General features: G+C 41.8%; 5 protein-coding genes across 6 annotated transcripts in view; 4 read left to right on the top strand and 1 right to left on the bottom strand.

Moving 5' to 3' along the window:
• The window catches only part of LOC100835658 (G-type lectin S-receptor-like serine/threonine-protein kinase SD2-5), a 31,695-nt gene extending 28,525 nt beyond the window's left edge, over nt 1-3,170 (top strand). For both annotated transcript variants that reach the window (XM_024454690.1, XM_014901770.2), the window contains 2 exons: nt 439-543; nt 3,068-3,170. In XM_024454690.1, coding sequence (XP_024310458.1) covers nt 439-543; nt 3,068-3,155 — 193 coding nt within the window. In that variant the 3' untranslated portion in view covers nt 3,156-3,170. The remainder of the gene's footprint in view (nt 1-438; nt 544-3,067) is intronic.
• Nucleotides 1,550-3,406, bottom strand: LOC100834127 (stress response protein nst1). Its single transcript, XM_003575717.4, has 3 exons — nt 3,153-3,406; nt 2,174-2,280; nt 1,550-1,922 (listed from the first exon to the last, which is right to left on the bottom strand). The coding sequence occupies exons 1-3, from the start codon at nt 3,349-3,351 to the stop codon at nt 1,635-1,637; spliced, it is 594 nt and encodes a 197-aa protein (XP_003575765.1). The 5' UTR covers nt 3,352-3,406; the 3' UTR covers nt 1,550-1,634.
• Nucleotides 3,407-4,126: 720 nt separating this feature from the next.
• On the top strand, nt 4,127-9,863 carry LOC100831973 (conserved oligomeric Golgi complex subunit 8). Its single transcript, XM_003575711.3, has 12 exons — nt 4,127-4,332; nt 4,444-4,596; nt 6,403-6,551; nt 6,727-6,804; nt 6,883-6,976; nt 7,164-7,238; nt 7,516-7,812; nt 7,925-7,992; nt 8,070-8,124; nt 8,518-8,656; nt 8,759-8,943; nt 9,139-9,863. Exons 1-12 carry the CDS (start codon nt 4,180-4,182, stop codon nt 9,529-9,531), a joined length of 1,839 nt encoding a protein of 612 aa, XP_003575759.1. The 5' UTR covers nt 4,127-4,179; the 3' UTR covers nt 9,532-9,863.
• A 3,111-nt stretch (nt 9,864-12,974) lies between these two features.
• LOC100829827 lies at nt 12,975-14,841 on the top strand. Its single transcript, XM_003575706.4, has 4 exons — nt 12,975-13,409; nt 13,550-13,730; nt 13,875-14,093; nt 14,282-14,841. Exons 1-4 carry the CDS (start codon nt 13,087-13,089, stop codon nt 14,528-14,530), a joined length of 972 nt encoding a protein of 323 aa, XP_003575754.1. The 5' UTR covers nt 12,975-13,086; the 3' UTR covers nt 14,531-14,841.
• A 1,771-nt stretch (nt 14,842-16,612) lies between these two features.
• Nucleotides 16,613-21,477, top strand: LOC100828315 (E3 ubiquitin-protein ligase MIEL1). The gene is made up of 12 exons (XM_003575704.4): nt 16,613-16,835; nt 17,096-17,183; nt 18,281-18,325; nt 18,414-18,446; nt 18,544-18,621; nt 18,699-18,742; nt 18,819-18,859; nt 19,707-19,789; nt 19,859-19,950; nt 20,072-20,141; nt 20,414-20,452; nt 20,799-21,477. Exons 1-12 carry the CDS (start codon nt 16,729-16,731, stop codon nt 20,970-20,972), a joined length of 894 nt encoding a protein of 297 aa, XP_003575752.1. The 5' UTR covers nt 16,613-16,728; the 3' UTR covers nt 20,973-21,477.
• Nucleotides 21,478-23,598: the final 2,121 nt, after the last annotated feature.

The following is a 23,598-nucleotide window of genomic DNA, read 5'->3' as shown; positions in this document are numbered from 1 at the left end:
GAATTTGGTGATCATCAATTCATCATCTACAGCTCATAAAATTTATAGAGCAAATCTTAAGGAAACATCTTAAGAAATGAAGGCAACACAGATGATGAGATAATTTGTTCTTTGCCACAGGTTCACAATAATAAGTGAGGCTTTGCAATGCAAATAATGATGATTTTACCTGTATTGCATCTATTAGCATAGCACTCACATTCGACATCAACAAGAATTTAGGATGTACTCTTGGACCTTGTTTGGAACCAATTGTACAAAAAAAAATCATATGTGTTTTCCTGGTAGTTTGTTTTAGCTTCTTCCGCATGCAGAATAGGCTGTGTTTGACATTGCAGTGGATGCTCATAATTCCGTCTGCCCCACCCACTTATGCTTATTTTATTGTTTGGCTAACCAATTTTTTCCTATTTCCATGTGTATTTTTCCTATGTTCAGCGCCACACAGTTTAGCAACCACAAACCAAGGCTTAGCTACTGGATAATGGATTTCTGGATCATGTGCACTCAGAAGAAAGAAGAAAAGAATATATGCTTGTGGCCGTGAGTACTTGTGATTTCAAATCGTGCACTTGTTTATCTCGAACAAAATTTATTTTTTGTAGATGTGCAACATGTTTGAAAAATATGCCTTACAAACCGATCCATGCTTCATTTGTTTTTTTCGAGAAGATGTTCTTCTTGAATTGAGATTTGAGAAAACACACATCTATGAAAGTGTGCCGTAGCCATTACTAAATGCAATTCTTTTCTTCTCTTCTCTATCTAACAAATTAGCATTAGGTCATATTATTTGGGAGTTTTGGTTTGTCACATTATCTTTGCATTGATCAGATTGGTACATAAACCTTCTTCTGTTAGACAATTATGTCATCACATTCTTACCAAGTACTGTAACATGGTGATTTTGTGATGGCGAGAACAAAGTGCAAGGGATGTTGAGATTTGTCTGACAAAGTAGATAAATTTCCCAATCAAGCAAGAAAACGTCAACAAAGTCCATTATCCTGTAAGAATGACCCACGTAGCTCGGGGCCATCGCAATTGTACGGCATTGGCACCCTCGAGCACCCACGGCACAGCGACAGCATAACAGCATCGCCCCGATTGAAGGGCGTGGATAGACGGATTATTCATCAGTATATTTTAAATGGAGGACAACCAACCTTAGTATAACATATACGATGGATGTACAACACCTCGTCATAAAACTGTTCAGATACGGGTCAAAGAAAACGTAAACAGTAGATGTCACTAACCCTACATTGTGTCGACAATAAATATTTACGTCAATTGCCCAGTTCTACTCACTTGTATATTCTGCATTCATTTCTCTTTTCTTAATCTGCAAAGACGGGCAGTGTATGAACGGGAAGGAAGCATAAATCTCAGACTACGGACTGATGTCATGGCTCAATAAATCCAATGATTTTATAACTCTTTTGCAACTACCGATTGCATGGTATGAATGCACTGAGGAAAAATCGAATGGAGATGATCAAAACTAAATATGCATTGCCAAGATGTATAAACTGAAGAAACAAAAGCCAAATAAAACAAACTTATCACTGCATTGAACTAGATTTTTATTGCAATTGTGGCATTAGTCATAGAACATATCAATTTATCACCACTCACTTGTTTGAGCTTTCCAGTGCAGTCTCCAAGAGATGCTCGATCCTGTATTTCATCACTGGCTGCCCTGATCGCGTCCTCTTAAACATCTTCTCTCTCAGCTCCTTCCGCTTTGCTTCGGACTTCTCTCGCTCCTCCTTCTTTGCCTGGATTATCGCATCCCGCTCCTTCTTTGCCTTCTCATCCTCCAAACGCTTTTTCTCGTACTCTACTTTCAAGCTTTGTGAAGTGCGCTTCTTCCTCTTATCATGTGTCTTTGGCTCATCCTCTGCATCAACATCTCCTTCCTATAAATGTAAATTGGATCAAGACGTGGAGCCTACCTGTTAACTTTGTAAAACTAATAATGAACAATTTAGAGTTCTGACAAGTATTGGATGTGGTCTTGTCCTATAAAAACTGTCCACATGTCTTTCTATTATAAAAATAAAGTAAAAATAATGCATAAGCCCATCAAAAGTTCAACCTCAACATACTATCAGCATTGGTCGAATTATCGCTTAAAAGGCAAAACAGTCTTGGTATTGAAGAAAATTACCTCACAGGTTGGAACTTGTGGAGTATAGTTTGACTGATTTTGTTGCTTCCTTGACCTTTTGTACTTGCTAATCAATTTAGCATTCCTGTAGAACTCTTTCTGCTTCTCTGAAGATGAGAATAATGATGATTAATACACAAACAATTATGTAGAAACTTGGACTTCTACTACAACACAAACCAGACGACACAGGAATCAGCACATATCATAGAGACATATGATTCGAAATGGACAGAAATTGTTTGACAGACAAGTCAAAACTACATGGCAGGTTCCAGCAACAGATCCTGTATTAAGCAGCAATTACAAGCATGATGTTTAGTGTTCCATTATTAGGTAATGCACACTCCGTTTTGGTAATACATAAGTTGTAAGAGAATATGAACAGCTGTCACAGTAAATTTAATTTCCCATGAGTAAATTATCCAGAATAAAAACTTGAGGTAAGGACTAAGGAGTACAGTTCTAGTCTAGTCACAATACATCGCTGAGCATGAACAACTTTTTCCTTCCCCTAATTCATCAATATATCTGAAGCACACAGTTCATATAAACCTTAATTTACCTCCTCCCCAGTGTCATCGGATTATTAATTAGTTAAACACTGAGCTTTAATCAAAGTGCCATGACCAAACTAAGCTAACTGGGCACATAAAAAGTTCAGGGGACAAAATCAGAAGATAATATCGGCTATCATCGAATTCCTAAACAACAGATTTACTCATAGTCCCAACAGGGCAAGGTAACGCAGATGCTATATGTTAACTATAAAATTACTATTGGCGCTCCAAATTAACCCAAGCTCTCGAGCATTTTGGGGTACGAAATCTTGTCCCGTAATCCAGAAGGGGAAATAACTCACGCTGTACGTTTTTTACAAGCTTGTTCTTGCAGATTAGAAGCCAACCAAGCCAATTTGAGCAAGAGACAGAGAAGCTGCGTGTGGTTCTGCACCCGCAAGAAGGCAGTAGTTACTCACTGATGAGCGCCGGGTTGTAGCCGGTGTTCCTGGACTTGGCGTTGGCGAAGGCCGCAAGGGAGAGCGCCCCGCCGCTGCCTCCCAGCCGCTGCTCGTTCCGCTTCTTCCCGCCCCACCTTCCGTTCCCCTTTTTGAACCCTCCGCCGCCTCCGCTGCTGCCGGCCGCCGCCGCGTCGTCGCGTGGTGGTGGGCGTTTCATGGTGGGCTACTGACTCGTCTGCTTAATCGAACCCTAGAGCCAATTGCCCGAAGGAAGAAGACGAGTTATCCGACGCTCTTTTGGGCCAGCTACAGGCCTACAAGGCCAACGTGATAAATTTGTTGGGCTTTTTTATTTTCTGAGTTTTTTTCTCCAAGAAAAAAATTCGTATTTTCTGCAATTTTTTAGTTTCCAGAGAACTTTTCTGCGAATGAACCATCAATTCTTCTCAGAATTCCTGCATTAATAGTTGACATAGATCCCTGTTTCTCAAACTTTTGATACAGGATGTAAATTGAAACATTTCCTCTGGTCTTCTAAAAGTCGGTGTCTTCGAGAAGGATAGAGTCGAACTTCAACTCACAAATACTCTCTCCATCCCAAAATTAACTGACGTTGATTTGCATAGTAGCAGCTACCATCAATCAACAAACTCACATGCACTCATTGCAAACTTATCCCTGAAAACTAACCTTGCTACGACCAACTTAAGACAGATTGCAATTTGTCACAAAAAAGTGTGATGGACAAATAGTCACCATAAGCGTAAACACATTTGGCACAAAATACCCAGGTTATATGGTCGGTGATTAATGTATTTAGCCGATTTCCTTTCTTACTGTAGTCGGCAGGAGTTAGTTTCGAGCAATTAATGTTTACTCAAGTCTCAAAGTGTGTCAAAAAAACAAACATATTCGGTATGTGAAATTCTTGAAGTTTTGAGGACTAATTTGCAAAGATAAACAAAACCCCGAGGGCCTCAACCGCTAAAAATCCCCAACCTCCTTCTCCACTCTCTTCTTCCTCTCCCTCCAGATCTCGCTCGCCATGGACCTCCTCGACGCGGGCCAACGCCACTCGCTCGAACCTTCCTCCGCGGGCGCCGACATGGACGGCGCCTCCGTGCTCCCGCTCTCCGGAGCCGCCTACCAGCCCTACGTCTCCGAGCTCCTCTCCTTCTCCATCGAGCGCCTCCACAAGGTACGCCCGCGCGACCATGGCCGCCGCTTCCGGCGCCCCCATAATCCTTACCATGATCCATGGTGTCTGTGACCTCTTCATGTGTTGGTGGTGGCGTTCGTGTTGGCGCAGGAGCCGGAGCTGCTGCGGGTGGACGGGGAGCGGGTGCGGCGGCAGATGCAGGAGGTGGCCGTGGAGAACTACGCCGCCTTCATTGCCGCCTCCGAGGCGCTCTCCTTCGTGCGGGGGCAGCTCGAAGGGTTTGACAAGCACCTCGAGGCACTGGTAATGTCAGCTGATCTCAGCTCGTAGCAGCCTTTACTTCACCCCTTTCTAGTGCCCCTTAGCATAAAAAACATGTGTTGCTTTATGTGGATGCGTAAGTAGATCTCAACATAATTCATGCGAAAATTGAATAATGCTGGGTAGAGTGATCGGTGAATGATGCAATTTGAGGTGGGGTGATCAAGGAATCTAGCTAGTAGATCTCGTCTTGATCTTGCAAACAGAAATGGGGGTGTGTACTTTTTCTTGTTTTCTCGTCTGGTAATGAGAGTTTGCTGTGACTTGTGCTAGTTACTTGAGAGGCGTGATGAGATAAGTTTGCTTGCTGTTGATTCCTTGCCTGTCAGTTTTCAGCCAGTGCTGATTCTGACTCTCAATCGTTGCCATTAGATGTCTGTTAGGAGTGCATCAGGTACGAACTGCCCTTACAATTTTACTAGGTATGCCAGCAATGTTAGCTTCCCAAGCTCAAATGCACAAGGATCCTTCATGGGATCAAGGGGTCAATCATATAAGATATTCTTTGATCCGAGTCCAACTTAGCAAACAAGCCTAGTAACTCACTTACGGGAATTTGTGAACGGTATTGGGTAGACTAAGGAGTTAAGTGAACTGTATTCTACTTCAGGGGGTTAAGTGAACAAGTGAGATACTCCGGGGACTAAAATGGACTTCTTTCTTTTCCTAGATATGCTACAAATGTTAGTTTCCCAAGATCAAGTGCACAAGGATCCATCCTCGTGGGATGACGGGGTTTATATAAGATTTACTGTTCTTTTACTTCCAAGGGTATCTCATGTCAGTTTGATACATTCTCTGATTGATATTGTTTGTTAGGACTAAGGAGCATGTCGAAAAAAGTGATGTTTCAGTAATTTGTCCCTTCACTTTCTGCTGCTGAGCTCATTGCTGCACTGTGCAATTCCCATAGATTTGTTTGTCAGGACTAAGGAGGATGTCGAAAAAAATCATTTCGACATCAGCTGTACATAACTCGCAGGTCTCTTTTTCATAGTCACTTACTCACTTTTAGTGCTAGACATCAGACACTGGTGCATGCTTTCTGTCTGCTAACATCAGCTGCATGTACAGTAGATCTCACCATTACATGCAGTTTATTCCCCCCTTAGAAGTTAGAAACTGCATGGAAATGCATCCCTGCGTTTTGCTTGCGAGTGGAATTGACTCCAATTTTAAACATCAACATTTAGCTTAAGGTGTTCTTTTGGCTGTAAATGTTGGCTTGCTGCTCTCTTGCGCACTTCATAATTTTGACCGGATCGTTGCAGACTTGCAGTATGTTCTAATCTTCTCCCCTAAACTGTTCGCTATTTATATGTTTCTCCTGTGATTGATTTCAACTTTAGTTGTATGACCACATTTATATGCACTGCAAAAAGAATTTGATCTAGTCCACATATAGATTCGGTGATGTTATGCGTCACCTTGCTCTGAAAACCAACACAATCTGTTTATTTGTTTGATCAGTGTTTCTCATTAATACTGCAAAGTGGAAATTAGAAAAGTGATGTTTATTTCAAACTTCCAACAGTGGAAGGTGAATTAATCACCTCTTCCTTGTTATGTACTCCCTCCGATCCATATTAATTGTCTCAAATTTGCCCAAATATGGATGTATCTATGCCTAAAAAGCGTCTAGATACATGTAATATTTCGACAACTAAGATGGATCGGAGGGAGTAGTTTTTACTTCATTCCAGTGTGATATTACATTTGTACGTGATCAAGGTCATGTTCGAAGTAGGAAATGGAATGTTTGACAAAATTATTTTCTTACTTATGTAGGTAGAGGAGATACCGAATTTAACATCTGGTTGCACCGAGTTTGTCGAGTCTGCGCATCAAATTTTGGAAGAGAGGAAGCTCAATCAGACATTACTAGCCAACCACAGTACCTTGCTTGACTTGCTTGAAATCCCACAACTTATGGACACGTACGTGACATGTTCTCTTATTATTTCCTTGAGTTGACTGGTGTTGTTGATATGTCATTTGGTCTTTGCTTAATTTGTATAGACTATAGACCCATGCTCTTGTTCTATACTACATAGCTTCAGGTGTTGTATGAAAATGATGAATCGTGTGTAACAATAAAGCTACTGTACACAGATGCATACGGAATGGGAACTATGATGAGGCACTTGATCTAGAAGCTTTTGTTACTAAAGTCTCGAAGTTGCACCCTGAGTAAGTCATGTAACATATACTTGATGTATGTGGACCCTGTCATTGAATATCATTGACCATTTACTGTTTCAATTGAAGTTTACCTGTCATCCAAGGATTAGCTGCTGAAGTCAAGAAGACAATACAATCACTAATTTCACAGCTGCTCCAGAAACTGAGATCAAATATTCAGGTGATGATGCCGAGATTTTACTTTCTTGTCTTCGGTGCAGTTGACTGATATACATATTATATTTCGATGCTGTGGTATATGTATTGCCTTGTGTTCAATATTTGTTATATCTTGCGCCAAATTGTTTAATCTGCCTACTCTATTCAGCACATATGTATCTAAGTCGGGTCCATTTTATTGCCAACAGTTGCCCGAATGCCTCCGTATTGTTGCACATCTGCGTCGGATAGGAGTGTTCAGTGAATCAGAATTACGCTTACAGGTATTCTGAATCTGTCATGTGATTTTGATTCATCTGTTTCAACTTACAAGAGATACTGCTTTTGCATTCAGATTTGACATGTATGAGTAATCTTTTTGGTTAACATGTCTCCCAAGTGACCAAGTATAGGTTGTACATCTGTTGTAGAATCTAGATTTCTATGAATATTGCAGACATTTTAATTATGATGTTGCACTATTTTATTTTTCTTAATTCATAAGAGCAGTCAGAATAAAATTTGTTTGTCTTCGCCTCCTAACTCTGATATAACTTATAGTTCCTGAGATGCAGGGAAGCTTGGCTTTCTGGGATTCTTGATGATCTGGACCAAAGAAATGCATATGATTATCTAAAAGGCATGGTGAGTTGCCACAGGACACATCTATTTGATGTCGTCAATCAATATCGAGCGATATTCAACAATGATAAATCTGGAAGTGAAGAGAACTGTGATGGTGGGCTGCTTTTCAGCTGGGCAATGCACCAAATCAGTAATCACCTCACTACCCTTCAAATTATGTTGCCAAATATAACAGAAGGCGGATCCCTGTCAAACATTCTTGAGCAGTGCATTGTGAGCATCTACTTTCGCTTAATTTTCTTGTTGAGTAGCAGTTCTTAGATAAGAGATTTAGCACAAATGGTTCAAATCTTATTTAAATTTTGATTACTTGATTATCTTGCAGTATTGTGCAATGGGTCTTGGGTTGGTTGGACTGGATTTCCGTGGCCTGCTTCCACCAATTTTTGAAAGGTAATTGGTATTTAATTTAATTTTATTGTTTTTGCTGGGAAGAGGTTGTGTTAGCTGATGTTATCTGCTTCTTGCAGTGCGGTTTTAAATTTGTTCTCAAAGAATATGAGCACGGCTGTCGAGAATTTCCAGGTAACATATTTATGTACTATGTGCTATTTTGGACTTGCGGTTTGTTCATGTCTACATAAACATAAAAGGGTTCATGTTGCTCTGCAGCTCGCTCTTTTGAATTACTAGCACAGCACCCTGCGTTACAGTGGATTAAAAATAGTGATGCATGTTTAATATATTATTATACACATCTTTTGTGCCAAATTAAACCATCTATAATTCACTCTCATCTCAAGTATGTATGTCAAACTCAATATGTGAATATGTGATGGCAGTAAGGTGACGGACCGCCACCTATTGACATCTTTATAGGAGTAAAGATACCTTGTAATTGTCTCCACTCTTTCTGCTACAAATACTATCGCAGCGCCGTATTAAATTAGTATCACTAATATTTTATTACCATTCTAGGTTGTTTTGGATTCACATCGTTGGGTTCCGATGCCATCTATTGGCTTTGTCACAAATGGAGTTGTGGATGATGCTTCCGATGATGTGACACCGCCCTCTGTTTTAATGGAACATCCACCACTCGCAGTGTTCGTTAATGGTAAGTTTTAGTGGTGTCACAAATTAACTTCTATTCATTTACTGTAATGCATTCAGTGTGTATACAAGTTGACATGTCCTTGTTTCAAACTGTTGGATGCAGGTGTTTCAGCAGCAATGAATGAGCTAAAGCCATGTGCACCATTAAGCTTGAAGCATGTCCTTGCTCAGGAGGTGGTGAAAGGATTACAATCAATTTCCGACTCCCTAGTTAGATACAATGCAATGCGAATGCTGCGTGGAAATGAATCCTCCCTTTTCCTTTCGCTTTGCCAGGCATTTATTGAGGTAAGGTTAGCTTCCTATGATAAAGCACCATGTATGGAAGTGACAAAAAAGGGTACCTCTGGAGAAGGGAGAAAACAGAAAGTGCTTAAGGCCTCAAACTCAACGAATCTAACATACAGTCATTAACGTTCTCTCTCGACTCAGGGAAGTCTAACTCAGGGAAGTCTAACGTACAAATTTGCCATCTCATCGCAGGTCGCATATCCTTATTGTGCTGCATGTTTTGGACGATGCTACCCCAATGGAGCAGTATTGATCACAGAGTGCCGGAGCACATTTGACGCGGTCAGCCAGCTGTTGACCGTACCTGTAAGGTCAATTTCTGGGATTAGCAGCGTCGATCGAAGGCAATCAGGCGGCATCGAAAGAAGGCGGTCTGGAGGCATCGAGCGAAAGCAGTCAGGGGGCGTTGAAAGAAGGCAATCGGGAGGCATCGAAAGAACGCAGTCCATTGAGAGCGCGGGGACTGCAGTCTCCATGAACGGGATCCTACCTGATGGCCCCGAGCCAGTGGTATCTGAGGATGCCAGAAGCACTACTGCACCGGCTCGGGCTGACACACAAACTGTCCCACCAGCACACACATAGCTTGGACCGGACAATTGAATCTGCCCAAGTTCGCCGTGAGGCCTGGTTATCTTCAAGCAGCACGTATGGAGACGTTGCTGCAAGATTATGTTGGTAGAAAATCTTGTTATTCTTTTTGCTCCTGGTCTTACATTACAATGTACACAAGACCATTGGAATTTTAGTTGTTCCTCACTAGCCCATACCTAGACGCTGCAGATTGTTGATTGTTCCGAACTGACAATTATAGTTGATAACACCAGGCGAGTGCGCTACATTGATGACTGCGCTTGTCCTGATGGAGGATCGATTTGTAACTATCTGGACCAGTTTCGTCGTGGAAAAACATTAAAGAAAAAGAAGAGAAGAGTCGTGGCAGGACTGCAAGCAAATCTGCAAATGGATCTCATCTCCTGAATAAACAAGGGCGAGGCACGTCAGTGATGAAAAATATGGAGGGTAGATCTGAAAAGTTTTAAAGAGCCATTAAATGCTGTAGCAACGATTTTTTATTTTCTTTGTAAGAGTCTCTTCTTAGTTTTTTTTCCATTTTTGAGAGAGGAGAGTCTCTGATTAGTATTAAAAGCAAGTGGGTTGCAGAACCCACAAATTACAACCCCATACAAGTATACAACTATTGAAGGACACAAAGAAATTAAAAAAATTTACAACCAGACCCAAGGACACAAGCCTTTCATTTGGCCCAACAAGGACCACGCGTCAAACAGCCAACCGTCACCACTCACCAGCTAACAAGTAGATCTTCGGAATCAAATGCCTCCACGAACACCAGAGGGAGAAGACGTTGACGACGCCATCTGCGTCAACAACCATAAAGAGAACACCAAAGCCCCTGAAATGGACAGCAGCCACCATGCAGGGTCATAGGAAGGCCCCCTGTCTTGGCATCGATGATTTCTCATCGCTGAACCGCCGAGCGGGCCTCCGATCTCGAGGTTGAGAGGAACATCGCCGGTGACGAAGGCCGGTCCTGCTCCGGTGCAATGAAATGAAATTAAGAGCATCACTAGAAAAAAGAAGAGGGGTGACCACCCCCAACCAACCTACATTCCTAGCATTTCTTGGTACTGAATTATAAGTCGGTTGATTCAGTGCGAATTTGTGTTTCTTACTCCTATATACCACTAAATTAGCATGAGAATGAGCCATTGCAGGGCCAAGGAGCTACTTAATCTAACGGGTGGGACGTATACCGGTCGGGAAGGAGGTAATCGGACGGACAAATTAACACTTTTTTTAGACAGACAAATTAACACTTTTGCTAAACTAGTGTGTACTTGAGATCTCACCCAAAAAAGGAGAGATCTCACCAACCGCGGACCGACTAAAATATGTTGTCCCGACAAGTCGCCATATCGGCAAAAATCTATGCTATCAAATCGAACAAAGACCGGCCGACGGTCATGTGGATCTCAAGTTAACAATGGCTTTAAACAACGAAAGATGCTACACGAAAAACAATATCCTCAAAAAATTTACTAGTACTAAGATGCTTCACGCAGTCACGTTGCTTAATTTGCACATAGAGATGCCTTGGTTTTTACAAGGAATGCACATGTGCTAGATCATTATCTGACCAACAAAATATACTCCGTATATATAGAGAGAGACTATTATACATAAAAGTAATACTCCCTCCGTCCAACAAAAAATGTCTAAGTTTGTCAAAATTTGGATGGATCTAAACATGACTTAATGTATAGATGCATTCAAATTTAGTCAAAATTGAGACATTCTTTGTTGAACGGAAAAATATGTTTTTAAATTTGTTTCGAAAGAAGGTTTTAATGGTATATTTTCCTGCATATACTCAAATTCTATTGATCAGATTGTTGAGCTGAGAATACGCGTGCGTCTTATATGCTAAAATTGAGGGGGTACTGTCTCTCTTCTTCTCAGAAAAACGAATGCGTCGATGATATCAAAGGAATGTCTTAATTATGTATTCTTCACTCGCAATACAAAAGAACATATGAGGACGCAAATCATTGTAAGTGTAAACTCTCTCTCTCTCTCTCAATATAAAGATGTACTCCCTCCGATCCTAAATTGTTGTCGAAATATTACATGTATCTAGACGCTTTTTAAAAATAGATACATTCATATTTGGGCAAATTTGAGTCAAGAATTTAGAATCAGAAGGAGTATTATATTTTACCTTATGTTTCTACGTTAGGCATATATTTCACTAACATGGTTACTTTGTTAGGCCGTGTTTCGCATTAAGGTGGATTATGATAATCCGGATTTTCCAACCAACTTCTGGCTATTTTTTCGTTTGGCTAACCAACTTTTTCTTGTTTTCGTGTGTATTTTTTCACATCAGTTCTAAAATAAAATAAGTTCAGCACAACGCAGTTCAACAATGCCAAACTGAGCCTAAATACATGGTTTATGCGGCTTACAATTGATGCCATTGGATTCTTATTGAAAAAAAATGTCTATGACTGTGATTTTGTACCACATCAAACCATATATCAAAAGAGTAAATGTTGATCATATAAAACATTACCTCAGTTATATGTCTTTTGGACATGCAGGGCCGACAAGATGTTGTGATGGAATCCTAAAACCGAACTAAACCCAAATAGACCGAATTGAATTGTCGGTCTATTCGGGTATCGGGTTCGGTTCTTTTTTATCTTAATCAGGTTTCAGGTTCAGGTTTCAACATCGAAAACCTGAATAGACCATATAAACTGAAATTTATGTGAAATCCTTAAGCACGCGAGCAATTGAGCCTAGTTCACTATCATGTATATTGTTGCATGCATTCTCAGCTAGTTATGATTGGCTGATTGTGTATTTATTATGTATTATTGCTGTATTTTTTCGTGATTACTTCATTAGTTTGTTGTGTTTAATCTAACATTCGTGTTAAAAAATCGAAGGGCAATAAGGATCTTCATATATTCCGGTCTATTCGGGGACCGAATAGACTGAACCGAGTTAAATTGTCAATTTGGGTTCAGTTCTTGTTTTTCTCTTTTCTCATTTTTTGGAACCCGAAATACCCAAACACCAAATAGACCGAACCAAAAAGACCAAATGCCCAGGCCTAGATGAGAGAGGGTGAAACAAATAATATTCCATACTTATAAACACATTCGTTCTCAAAATTAGTGATGAAAGTACGAATAGAGTTTGATGATCCAGTGACCATGATCATTACAATATCACCATGTGCTCAGTGCCGTCACATAGTATATAGTAGCAACAACCGCGCAGATGATGAATTTGCAGATCGACCGGCCAACTTTTGATTAAACATAAGCTTGTCATGATGCACGGGGCATGTAAAAGCAAGCAACAGCAGATGATGAATTTGCCAGACCGAAAGACTTTAACTAGTCTTGTTTAAACTTGCCATGAGATGCATGCAAAGATGACAATACAGGTACTACTATATATTCCAAGTGTAGATAAGAACAGTCTGCTGGAGTTGATGTATGCTATAAATAGCCCTTTGCCACACATCAATTCTCACACAGCGCAGGGCAGGGTCGACTACACTTGTTGATCTCCTCTCCAAATTAAACTTGACCCATACTCCAAATGGCCAACCCTTCCTATTTGGAGATGAGCCCCTTGGGCGTCCTTGTCAGGAGCACCGAGTTCAAGCTTCGGAACCTCTACTTGTCCCACGTCGATTCACCAGCTTCAGCAGCACCAAACACAAACAGGTCCAAATTGTTGGGTGTGGGTGTAGATATTAGCATTGGGCTGGGCTCCAAGACCAAGAATGCTGCCGTAGTTCATGATTTGGCGGTGTACGATGGCGTTGGCCCTGATAAGAAGCTAGTGGCCCGGGCACAGGGCCTGCGTGCTTCCGCTGGTAACTGGCACAATTCCTTCTCCATGGTGTTCGAGGACGAAAGGTGAATTGGGTACATGTTATCATTCTTAGTTCTTTTGGTACACGTATCCTACGATCCATAAAAAATGTCGTCCACTTAGTACAAAATTTTAGATGGGAGGAAGTATTATTTAACGTTTGCGAATAGTACGGGCACTGCAGGTTGAAAGGATCGACGCTCGAGATAATGGGAGCATCCGTTGACAAGGAAGGCGAGTGGGCTATCGTGGGGGGCACCGGTGTGTTTGCAATGGCACAGGGTATCGTCGTTAGGAAGATTCATGACAAGGATGCTGCAAAAGATACCGTGGAGCTAACTATTACCGGGTTATGCACCAAGAAGGTAACATGACATGAGGATCATATCGATCTGATAAGATAATTAATTCGATCGACCCAACAACATTGTTTCCAACAAATCACTGAAATATATACTTCCTCTGTCCCGAACAAGTGACATTATATATAATTGCATATGCACTTGCAGGTTGTCCCAGCTACTGATCTGACCAAGAACGGGCCGTGGGGTGGAAACGAAGGCTTTCCTCGTGACACCAAAGAGAAGCCGATGCGTCTGGAAAGCGTGACCATCCACTACGAGGGTCTCATAGATTCCTTCCAGTTCTCTTACACGGACCAATCTGGGAACAAGCAGACCGAAGGCCCTTGGGGCGCTGGCGGACCAGTGGGTGCCACCACTGAAACGGTGCGTGTAGTGTACACCGTTAATTTCTCAATTTATAGCACTACAATACTCGCTCCGATTCATATTAATTGTCTCAAATTTGCTCAAACACGCATGCATCTATGCTAAAAAGCGTCTAGATGCATGTAATACTTCGACAACTATGAACCAATCAATTTAATGTTTTCTTTTTCTCTGCACGTATGCAGATTATCTTGGGCCCTTCGGAGTTCGTCAAGGAAGTGAGCGGGACCTACGGCAGCACGTTCAACACCACTAACGTGAAATCCCTCATGCTGGTCACCAACGTCAAGTCCTACGGGCCCTTCGGGAACCCAAACTACGATAACGTGCAGGGGACCCCTTTCAGGTTCACGGCGGAGGACGGCAGCGCCGTCGTGGGCTTCTTCGGCCGTTCCGACAGGTTTCTCCACTCGTTCGGCGTTTACACGCTCTAGATCATTATTTTTGATTTTTCCAGCGTCGTCGGCGCATCGTACGTGTGTTTTGTGTGGATTTTCATATTTCCCTTCGTTTTGCTTTCCAACGAATGATTTATTTAAGACAAGTGTGTGTGAGTACGTCCGTGCTGCGACACGTGTTTCATCCTGTTTTTTTTCTTCTGCACTGATTGTGCCGCGAGTGTTTATATATTAACCCTCCTGTTGTATTCTTCTTTCTTCTTTTGTGTGAGAAATAGACCTTCCTTAAGGTTGCATTGTTTTCTGATCTTGGGAGTTAAAATGATATAGCTAAAAATGGATGCTGAGCATTGTTTTCTTGATTGAGAACATGGAGATGATATGGATGCTGATGAGCATCTCCGTATGCACCACGCCCTGCTCCGTGTGTTGATCGGTGTACACACAAGAATCCCATCTCCTTAATGTGTATCTGCACTGCACAACGCACACTATCGAAATCTTTTTTAACTTTTTTAATTGTTCATCATTAGCCCATACCTAGATGATGTTATTGTGTAAACCGCTGTTGCAAACCGATAACAAGTTGATAACGTGAAGCGGGTGCGCTACATCTGTTGACTGCAGAGTTTAGGAACAAGTCATCCATTGCTGTATGTGCTTCTTCGCCGGAAATATTGGAAAAAGAAAAGGAGGCGGAAGTGTGCAAGCAAATGATCCATCTCATCTGGGGAATGATAAAGAACGGCGACCGGAGGAAGATGAAGAAATGGTGATGGGATCGTGCTGACTGCATCTGGTGGCGTGCCGGCGGCCATGTGCGCGTCTCTCTCGTCCCGTTATCTTTCCTTGACGAGTTTGACGCCATCCAACCAACAAATCCCCACAGCCACAGGGATGCGGTATGGAGCAGGACTCGCTTGCTACCGTGACAACAGTGTTTTGCACCAGAATTCCTCTGTCCCATACGGAATTTGCACGAACGGGATCCTCTGATAGCTTTTTCGATGGAAAATCCACCGTTTTTAAACGGTCTGAAGACTAAAAGTGAGTGTGGAGTGTGTGATGTTGATAAATCGGCAGACCGTCGGTGTTATCTGGTCACAGCAAAAAAAAAAAGGCTCGTTGGGTAAATTGGTTTTGATTATGCGTTGAATCATGTCTCTCTCTTCTCCTATGTGCCCGTGGACTGATTCTTTATTTACCAAAGTGCAAAAATAAGATTACATTACTAGCTATTTTTTACTTGAAACTGCATCTAAATTTATATCCCTACTACTGATCCAAAGAAACTTGGCCATCAAACTGGCTAAATCCAACGTCACGTGTTGCTCCAACGATTGTTGCATTACACATTTGAAGTACCTCCAAAATGACGGAAACGCGGTGATAACAAATCACCGCAATTAGGAGTATTTTCTTAGTTAACAACTATGGAAACTCTTGATTAATTACAAATGAACCCATCAATTGAAAATTACTTTAATTGTTCAACAATTTATCTCATTGATAAAAATTTAATGCATTAGTGGACACTTCTTTTTTGTAAAGAGCCGATATAGTTGGCGGGCAACCTTCTAAGTAAATAATTTTCAACCGGTGTGAATGCGTCTGTTCTGATCAGGCGAGCTGTTGCGGTCCTGACCCAAACGATGTTTTCCCGCCGCCCCGCCCTGCCTCATCCGCCACCACAGTCGGTCTGATGTCGTCCTGACTGTTCCTTTAAGACCAGGAAACTGGTGGTCTTCTATAGCGCCCTCCACCCTGACCTGGTTTCGTTGGGGCTTACCTCTTCACCGTCATCTTCCTAGCCTCTTCCATCGCCGCCGATGCGGCTCAGCCCGACTCCTTCGCCGTCGTTGGCACGTGATTTCGCTCGGCTTATACAGTCATTAATAAATTATTGAAAAGTAGACGGGGCTAAGATTTGACCTGATTTAACCATTCTTCGATTTCAGTCGTATATAGTCTGCAATTTTTTCCGTACAAAATATCGGAATTCTCTCCCCACAATTTATGTGCTCAGGAAGGGGACAGTTAGCAGTTAAGGCAGTGGGCCCAGCTGCAGCTTCGTGACGCCCTTTCCCCTTCCGGACCAATAAAAGGCCTATCTCCGGCGCCCGGCGGCCTCCTCCTACCCATCGTGCCATTTGACCCCTAGGCCCCTTCCGTTACTCATTTCTACAACCCTACCATCCACCCCCCCTCTCTCTCTCGCGCCGCCGCCGCCGGGTATGGCCATGGGAGGAGCGCAGTTCCACGCTGACGAGGGCGTCGTCGCCTGCAAGGTGGCCGGCGACGGGCACCAAAACCGGCGCGACGTGGGGAAGATGGAGCACGGGTGAGGCAGCATCCTCTCTCGCCCTTTTTTTTTTGTTTTGTTTCGTGTGCTGCGGGTTCGTGATTTGGGGATCAGAATTTGCCCGGATCCGCGTGGTTGCCCTCTGGGGCGTTCCTCTAGGGATTTCGCTATCGCTCCTTCCCTTGGCTCTAGGGTTTCCTTCCTTCTCTCGTTTCGTTTAGGGTTTCGTGATCCGTCTCTGGTTTTCCTCACGCAGCGGGCGATCCCGCCCCGCCTTTTGTTTTTGTCATACTGTGCAGGTGCGAGCACTACCGGCGGAGGTGTAAGATCGTGGCGCCGTGCTGCAACCAGGTGTTCTCCTGCCGCCATTGCCACGACGAAGCCACGGTACGGGTTGTTCTAGCATGAGATTTTTTTTCCGCTCACCATTTTTATTTTATATTCTTGTAAACCTGTGCCTTGTCATTCCCCTTTAGTTTTCACAACGGGGATAATAACAGTCGTTGTTGCTAGCAAAGCAAGGATGCAGGGAACTTGCTCGTCCACTTAGAAGGCAACTCACTCATGGCCGTGTAATTAGCACCACTTGCTCCCTGTAGAGGTTCACTGCGGGTGCTAAGCAATTAGCTAGTGCACTAGCACTATAGCCTACTTTTGTTTGTAGCAAGCGAAATGAGATGCATGATTAGTTCAATCGTTCATGCCAAGTTGGAGGCTTAATTGAGTCCCCCGGAAATACCTCCTCACCCAAGCATCAAGTCTTTCATGGCAGCCTGAATCTAGTTTAGTATGGATCTACAATTGTGTTAGTTTCAAATCTGGATTTTGTTTATTTTGATACTTTCGGACAGCTTGCTTGGTTGAAACTTGTGCATGATAAGATTTCAATGACTGGTATTAATATGTGAGCGCTTTAGGGTATCGGCAAAAGAACATGTGGAAACGTAAGTTAGCCCTCTTAATAGATCTAAATGTAACTTAGCAACATTGAGCTTGATAACTCCTTCCTTCCCAATTTATAGGTTGCATTAGATTTTTCCCAGTTTATAAGTGTAAACTGGTGGGATGCGGCATTAATTTCGCGGTTCAAAATGCATCCGCTTTAGCGTGCGCTAGCGAGCCGGTGATTTGATGAGTCTGCTACGTCCAGTGACCTAGCACACGAGCGCCCTTTCTCCCTATGTCCAAGGTTACAACTATTGCAAGCCATGTGAGAATCGAAGTGATGGCGGACGGATCTCACTTAATTAGCATTAATACCACCTCTGTTATGGGAAAAACTTAAAAATCTAATATGACCTATAAATTGGGAAGGAGGGTGTACTTCTCAATCATTTGAGAACAATTACAAATATTGGAGTTTTAATACTTTCCATTGGAAAAATGAATATGCTAGATGTTGATAGTTTGCAAAGAGCAGCTAACGAACATCAAACTGCATCTATTGAATTCAACTGGCTTTTGATGCATCGTCTTCATTGTAGGCTTTGGGTGATCGGCATAATATATCTCGCCAGGATGTTGCAAAAGTACAACTCTCAACCTTCCTTTTTTATACAGTTTATAGACTTCAGTAGGTTCAGAAATCACGAACACTGATTTCCTTCTTTACTGCAGGTAATATGTGTTCTCTGTGATACCAAACAACCGGTACGACTTAAATGCTAGTACTTGGTACTCATGTCAAGTAGGATGTGATTGTGCTTGAACTGAAACTTTAAGCTGTGGAACTTCATTTTCTCTTTAGGTGTCACAAGTGTGCATAAGCTGTGGAGTCAATATGGGAGAATACTTCTGTGATATATGCAAGTTTTATGATGATGAAGTAGGTCTCATCTTGTTTCCTTTGGCTATGTAGTTTGTGTGGTTCCTATCGGCTGATGCATTTATCTTTTGCTACAGACAGTGAAAGGCCAGTACCATTGCCATGCTTGTGGCATATGCAGGTGAGCAGGAAACAATATCTTTCACCTTTAGCTTACTAAGCAAAGTTCTAATTCTGTATCTACTCAATTTAACCAGGGTTGGTGGCAGGGATAACTACTTCCACTGTGCAAAGTGTGGTATGCTTTAATCATACTGGCTTTGTGTTAACTGTCGTTCCAGACTCATGACAATGCCATGATAATTTCTTCTGTTTTAACTTATTGTTTTGTAAATACAATGGTTTTGCCCTGATAGTCACGTGGAGTTTGACAAGATACTCTAATGATCATATCTGTATATAATTAATGAGTTCGCCGTCTAGTCTTGCTCATGTAATTACTAGGTTCTAGAAAATAGCAATGAAGAAAGTGCTTGTGCTATAAGTTTTTTTGATCGGATTGTGCTATAAGTCTTTAACTGAGGAAATCAAAATAGAGTTCCATAAACTTGGCAGGTCGGAACAGTTTAGTCCGTAAACGTGTAAACCGTGCATTTGACATCCTAAACTTGGCAAACAGGAACACTTTTAGTCCAAATTGCGTTTTATTAGTCAAATGTGCCACATGGTGGCTGACGTGGCACGTGGCTATTAGGAAAGTTCTGTCTTTCCCAAATCGCTAGCATTAGAGTCCTCAAGCTTGTTTGACGTGGGTACAAGAGTTCGGAACACAGATTTTGCAAAAAACGAAACATTCTCAAGTGTTTCTCCTTTTCATCTGATGAGCTCGTCGATGTCATTGGCTAGCTCGCTAGTTAATGATTTGGATAAGAGCGGGGAATTACTATAGCTCGAATGAGGAAACAAAGACAGAAGGAGGCCTGGACCGCAGTAAAAGTAGGAAAGCTTTAGGAGGTTATTTTTAAAAAAATAGAGCAACAAGTTTGCTGAAAACCCCATTTGAACTTTCCTAAGTGCCAAGCATCTTGTACGCTGCTGTTACACTCTTGTTAATAGGCACTTGTTTATTTTTTCTGCAAAAATAGGCTCTTGTTACGCTGTTTCGCTGCGTGATAACCATCAGTGTGTGGAGGACTCAATGAGACAGAATTGCCCTATCTGTTATGAGGTAATATTGCTAACTTGTACTGTTTCACTTGGAACTATTGAGATGCTAAAAGTAAAACTTCCTGTGCAGTATCTATTTGATTCACTAAAAGGAACAAGAGTTCTTGACTGTGGACATACAATGCACATGGACTGTTTTGCTGAGATGGTGGACCATAATAAGTAAATCCTTTTACTCGTTTTGACATGGATATATCTTTGTAGTCAGTTATTCATTTTTTTTAAAACCTCCCTGAGGTGGTGGCATTTGTGGTAACTACTTGTTGGCTTTTGGATGCTACAGATACACATGTCCGATATGCTCGAAGACAGCTCTTGACATGACACTTCACTGGGACATGTTGGATCGAGAGGTATCATCACATTTATGTTCGACATTTTAGTAATTACAGCTTTGCATCAGAAGGTGTGCAAGAAATGAGTTGAGACTATCAGAGCATAGCAAAACTTAGTTCTATCAGGAAAAAAGTCTGTTGGAGATGAGATATGGATAGAATGAAATTAGCAGTCACTCCACAAATGTTCATCATATTCTAACTGTCATGCATTGATGCTCTGGGCGGCTCTTAATATTTTGACATACTTTAGAGCTTACTTGAATAACGGATGGTTTTTTCTTTTGTAGATTGAAGCAACATTAATGCCTCAGGTGTACCGTTACAAGGTATCTCTTCTGACTGAACTATGCACTGCAACACACATAGCTTCCATTGTGACCATTCAAAATCACCTTCACTCTGTTTTACCAAAACACAACAAAAGGCATTTTCACTAGCAATACTATCAGAACCAACCTGGGAATGTTTTATCTGCTGCTTACTAGAGTATAGAAAAATGTCTATTTCACATAAATAAGCATCCAAGGGGGAAGCCCCAATTGTTCATTATATTGTGTTTCTAATCTATCTGAGGTAACCTTTGAAGAGATGAGAGTCCATCATCATGCAAAGACTCATACATTAGTCAGACTTGGGCTAACCAGTACTTCGTCCTTGTGCTAAAATTTTCAGGTTTGGGTTCTTTGCAATGATTGCAACCAAGTCTCAAAAGTGGGCTTCCATGTGATTGGCCACAAGTGCGGCCACTGCAGCTCATACAACACTCGATCGACATCGCGGCCTGCAGATTCATCGGGGAGCAGTTCGCCATTGATGACAGACTCCTCTGAAAACAACAACCTGTAGAGAATACTTCGTGCTGGTGTAACATGTGGTCTGCGCAACCAATGCCAGAACCACACATAGAAGCATTGTTTCGTGGCATTGCCTGCCTAAAATCAGCTCCATACCCCTCGGCCCTTGCCGCTTTACCATTCTATCAAGATTCAATTCATGGTTTGAACCGCCAGCTACTAGCACATTACTGGACCCATGACTTTATATATAACTGTGGGTGAAGCCCTCAGCATGTTATATTCTGCAGGAGATTAATATTGATACTATAGTAATCCCATAGAAACTGGTTATGCTGCTCAGTCTGTGAAATACCTGATTGTTAGTTGGTGTGTGAGCGACAGATTTGATAATATGGCTCGCTTTAGTTTGCATTTTTATCACCTTGTGTCATTGACAGGTGGACCCAGACCCTCACCTTTCAATGACATAAGATGGGGTGTTTTATCAAAGTGCAAACTAAAGTGTGGCATATGAAGATGTGTTTATTCCTAGAGGTTGAAGAAAATACCATTTATTTGTGGCATCAGGATGGTTTGATCAGAGGTCTGCAACACCATACTGGTAGGCATTACGGTATGTTTGGATTGTGACCAAACGCCTTGCCAATTTTAATTTGGTTCTTGTTTGGATGAAAGTAAAATTTTGGCAAGCCAATGGCTCACTAATTCTAGTTTATTTTCTTAGCCAAAGTTGGTCAACTCATGAGCAAGATAAACATCAACCAATATTTTGGCAACTAAATTTTTGGCATGGCATTTGTGGGTTCAAAACAGCCATGTAGTAACTGTGTGATATCTTCCTTGGCATCTCTACGCATCAGATAGCCGACGATGGTGATCGTGACAAGGGTGCAAAGCAGAAGCAGCTAAATCTACAGAACAGAAATGCAGGCAAGTTGGACTGTCTGCAGAAGCCTATAGATAACGGAGCGTGACGAGAGACTGAGAGCACAGTGGATGCAATTCTGAACCACAATTTTCAGCTTGCTTTGGTTAGCAAGGAGCAATGCCAAGGGCATGTGGGCTTCATCGTCGCTGCAAGAATTTGCAAGGCATGGCTGATCGCTTCGCAGTTGCACTGACGGCGGCCGCTTCATGCAATCCTCGTTTTTATAACAAATGCAAGCGAATCAATACTTGCAACATATCATAATCATGATGGCGTATGTATATGATCCGATTTTTCCTAGGTAAGATGAATCCACTTTTGTCACATTTTTTTTGGTCATTGTTGTCACGTTAGGTTTTGCTTGGAGTTCACAGTAGATTGGAACATTTGGTACGAAACGTTATATGAGGAAAAAGAGAGAGGTGATCTTCAGCAGGTTTCCAGACGGCTAGGGTTTCTACGTGCCCTTCGCCGGTCGTCTCGTATCCGATGGTCTTCCTGGCCTTGCGGTGCCGTGTATCTCGGCCGCTAGCCAGAAATTTTTTCCATTTCTTGTTTTAGCTTTTTCAGTGTCTTCTTCGAGATGGCGAGGCGGCCGCTCTGTCCTCGCTCCGATGGTTCCCCTCGCACGCCCGGAGTGCGCATGGAGCTGTCTGTTCAGGGAATCCCTTGAGATCCAGTCGGTTTTCTAGGTTTCTAACGACGCGTTCCTTGGTGCCGTTTCAGGTCTGGCTTCTCCAATCTGCAGTTCTCATCTCTGTCAATGGTTGCTGCTCAGGTGTGTGTGTTTGTTCTCTACGGGCTTAGCACGATGACTTCCCTCCGTCAACTACGACAAGTTCCACTTAAGTAAGTTTTGTTCGCTTCCAATAATGGAAGGGCGCTCGGCTTCAGCTCATTCCAGTGCTTGTCGCCGCTGCTTGTTGGTCTGTAAGACCTATTTGTAAATTTGGATTATTTCTTTTAGGGCTATTTGATTTGTAGTTTGGTGATTATTATAGATGGTCTAACCTTTCAATCTAGAATTGATTTGCTAAATGATAGGCGACGGCTTAGCCAAACTTCTAGTCCCAACAAATTGATGTTCATTGTTCTTATCAAACAATTGGGACAACCATGTCTCTTCTAATTTGTTACTAAAAAAAACTAAAGTCTATGACTTTTATATTGTAAGATACGATCTTGACCACTTAATAGTACTATTATTTGTCACAATACTCTCTTCGTGCTACAACCACCATTCCAAAATAATATACCAAAATTTACTCCATAAGTTAAGTACTTTTGAATACAAACACAATGATGTTAACTTTATATCATAAAAAAGATATATGGTGGACAAATTATTGGTCAAAATCTTGAAATATTTTGGAATCATGATGCTCACAATTATACTTAAGGGTTTCCCTACAGTCTTTCCATCAAAAAAAATATCTTCAAATATGTTTTATATTTTGAAATGAAGAGAATAAACCGCAAGTCGTATAAATTTTGTTGGCCTTCAAACTTGTAAAGTTGAAACGCTCTTATAGCAAAAGACAAGTAAAAAACCAATGTCTACCATGCCAAATCAAGATCGCTATAAATTATTCCCTCCGATACATAATGAGTATCTTAGATTTAGTACTCCCTCCGATTCATATTAATTATCTCAAATTTGTCCAGATATGGATGTATATATGACTAAAAAACATTTAGATACATGTAATATTTCGACAATTAATAAGAATCGGAGGGAGTACTAATT

Source organism: Brachypodium distachyon, chromosome 4 (genome assembly GCF_000005505.3).
Source record: "Brachypodium distachyon strain Bd21 chromosome 4, Brachypodium_distachyon_v3.0, whole genome shotgun sequence".
NCBI lineage: Eukaryota > Viridiplantae > Streptophyta > Magnoliopsida > Poales > Poaceae > Brachypodium > Brachypodium distachyon.
The sequence above is the reverse complement of the archived record's forward strand: the minus strand, read 5'-3'. Positions and strand labels throughout refer to the sequence as shown.

Coding starts and splice junctions, on each gene's coding strand:
- LOC100834127 (XM_003575717.4), bottom strand. CDS start 3,351: ATGAAACGCCCACCACCACGCGACGACGCGGCGGCGGCCGGCAGCAGC. Junction 2,281..3,152: donor CTACAACCCGGCGCTCATCA/GTGAGTAACTAC, acceptor TCTCATCTTCAG/AGAAGCAGAAAGAGTTCTAC. Junction 1,923..2,173: donor CACAAGTTCCAACCTGTGAG/GTAATTTTCTTC, acceptor TTACATTTATAG/GAAGGAGATGTTGATGCAGA.
- LOC100831973 (XM_003575711.3), top strand. CDS start 4,180: ATGGACCTCCTCGACGCGGGCCAACGCCACTCGCTCGAACCTTCCTCC. Junction 8,125..8,517: donor CGGCTGTCGAGAATTTCCAG/GTAACATATTTA, acceptor TTACCATTCTAG/GTTGTTTTGGATTCACATCG. Junction 8,657..8,758: donor ACTCGCAGTGTTCGTTAATG/GTAAGTTTTAGT, acceptor TGTTGGATGCAG/GTGTTTCAGCAGCAATGAAT.
- LOC100829827 (XM_003575706.4), top strand. CDS start 13,087: ATGGCCAACCCTTCCTATTTGGAGATGAGCCCCTTGGGCGTCCTTGTC. Junction 13,410..13,549: donor ATGGTGTTCGAGGACGAAAG/GTGAATTGGGTA, acceptor CGGGCACTGCAG/GTTGAAAGGATCGACGCTCG. Junction 14,094..14,281: donor TGGGTGCCACCACTGAAACG/GTGCGTGTAGTG, acceptor GCACGTATGCAG/ATTATCTTGGGCCCTTCGGA.
- LOC100828315 (XM_003575704.4), top strand. CDS start 16,729: ATGGCCATGGGAGGAGCGCAGTTCCACGCTGACGAGGGCGTCGTCGCC. Junction 18,326..18,413: donor CTCGCCAGGATGTTGCAAAA/GTACAACTCTCA, acceptor TCTTTACTGCAG/GTAATATGTGTTCTCTGTGA. Junction 18,447..18,543: donor TCTGTGATACCAAACAACCG/GTACGACTTAAA, acceptor TTTTCTCTTTAG/GTGTCACAAGTGTGCATAAG.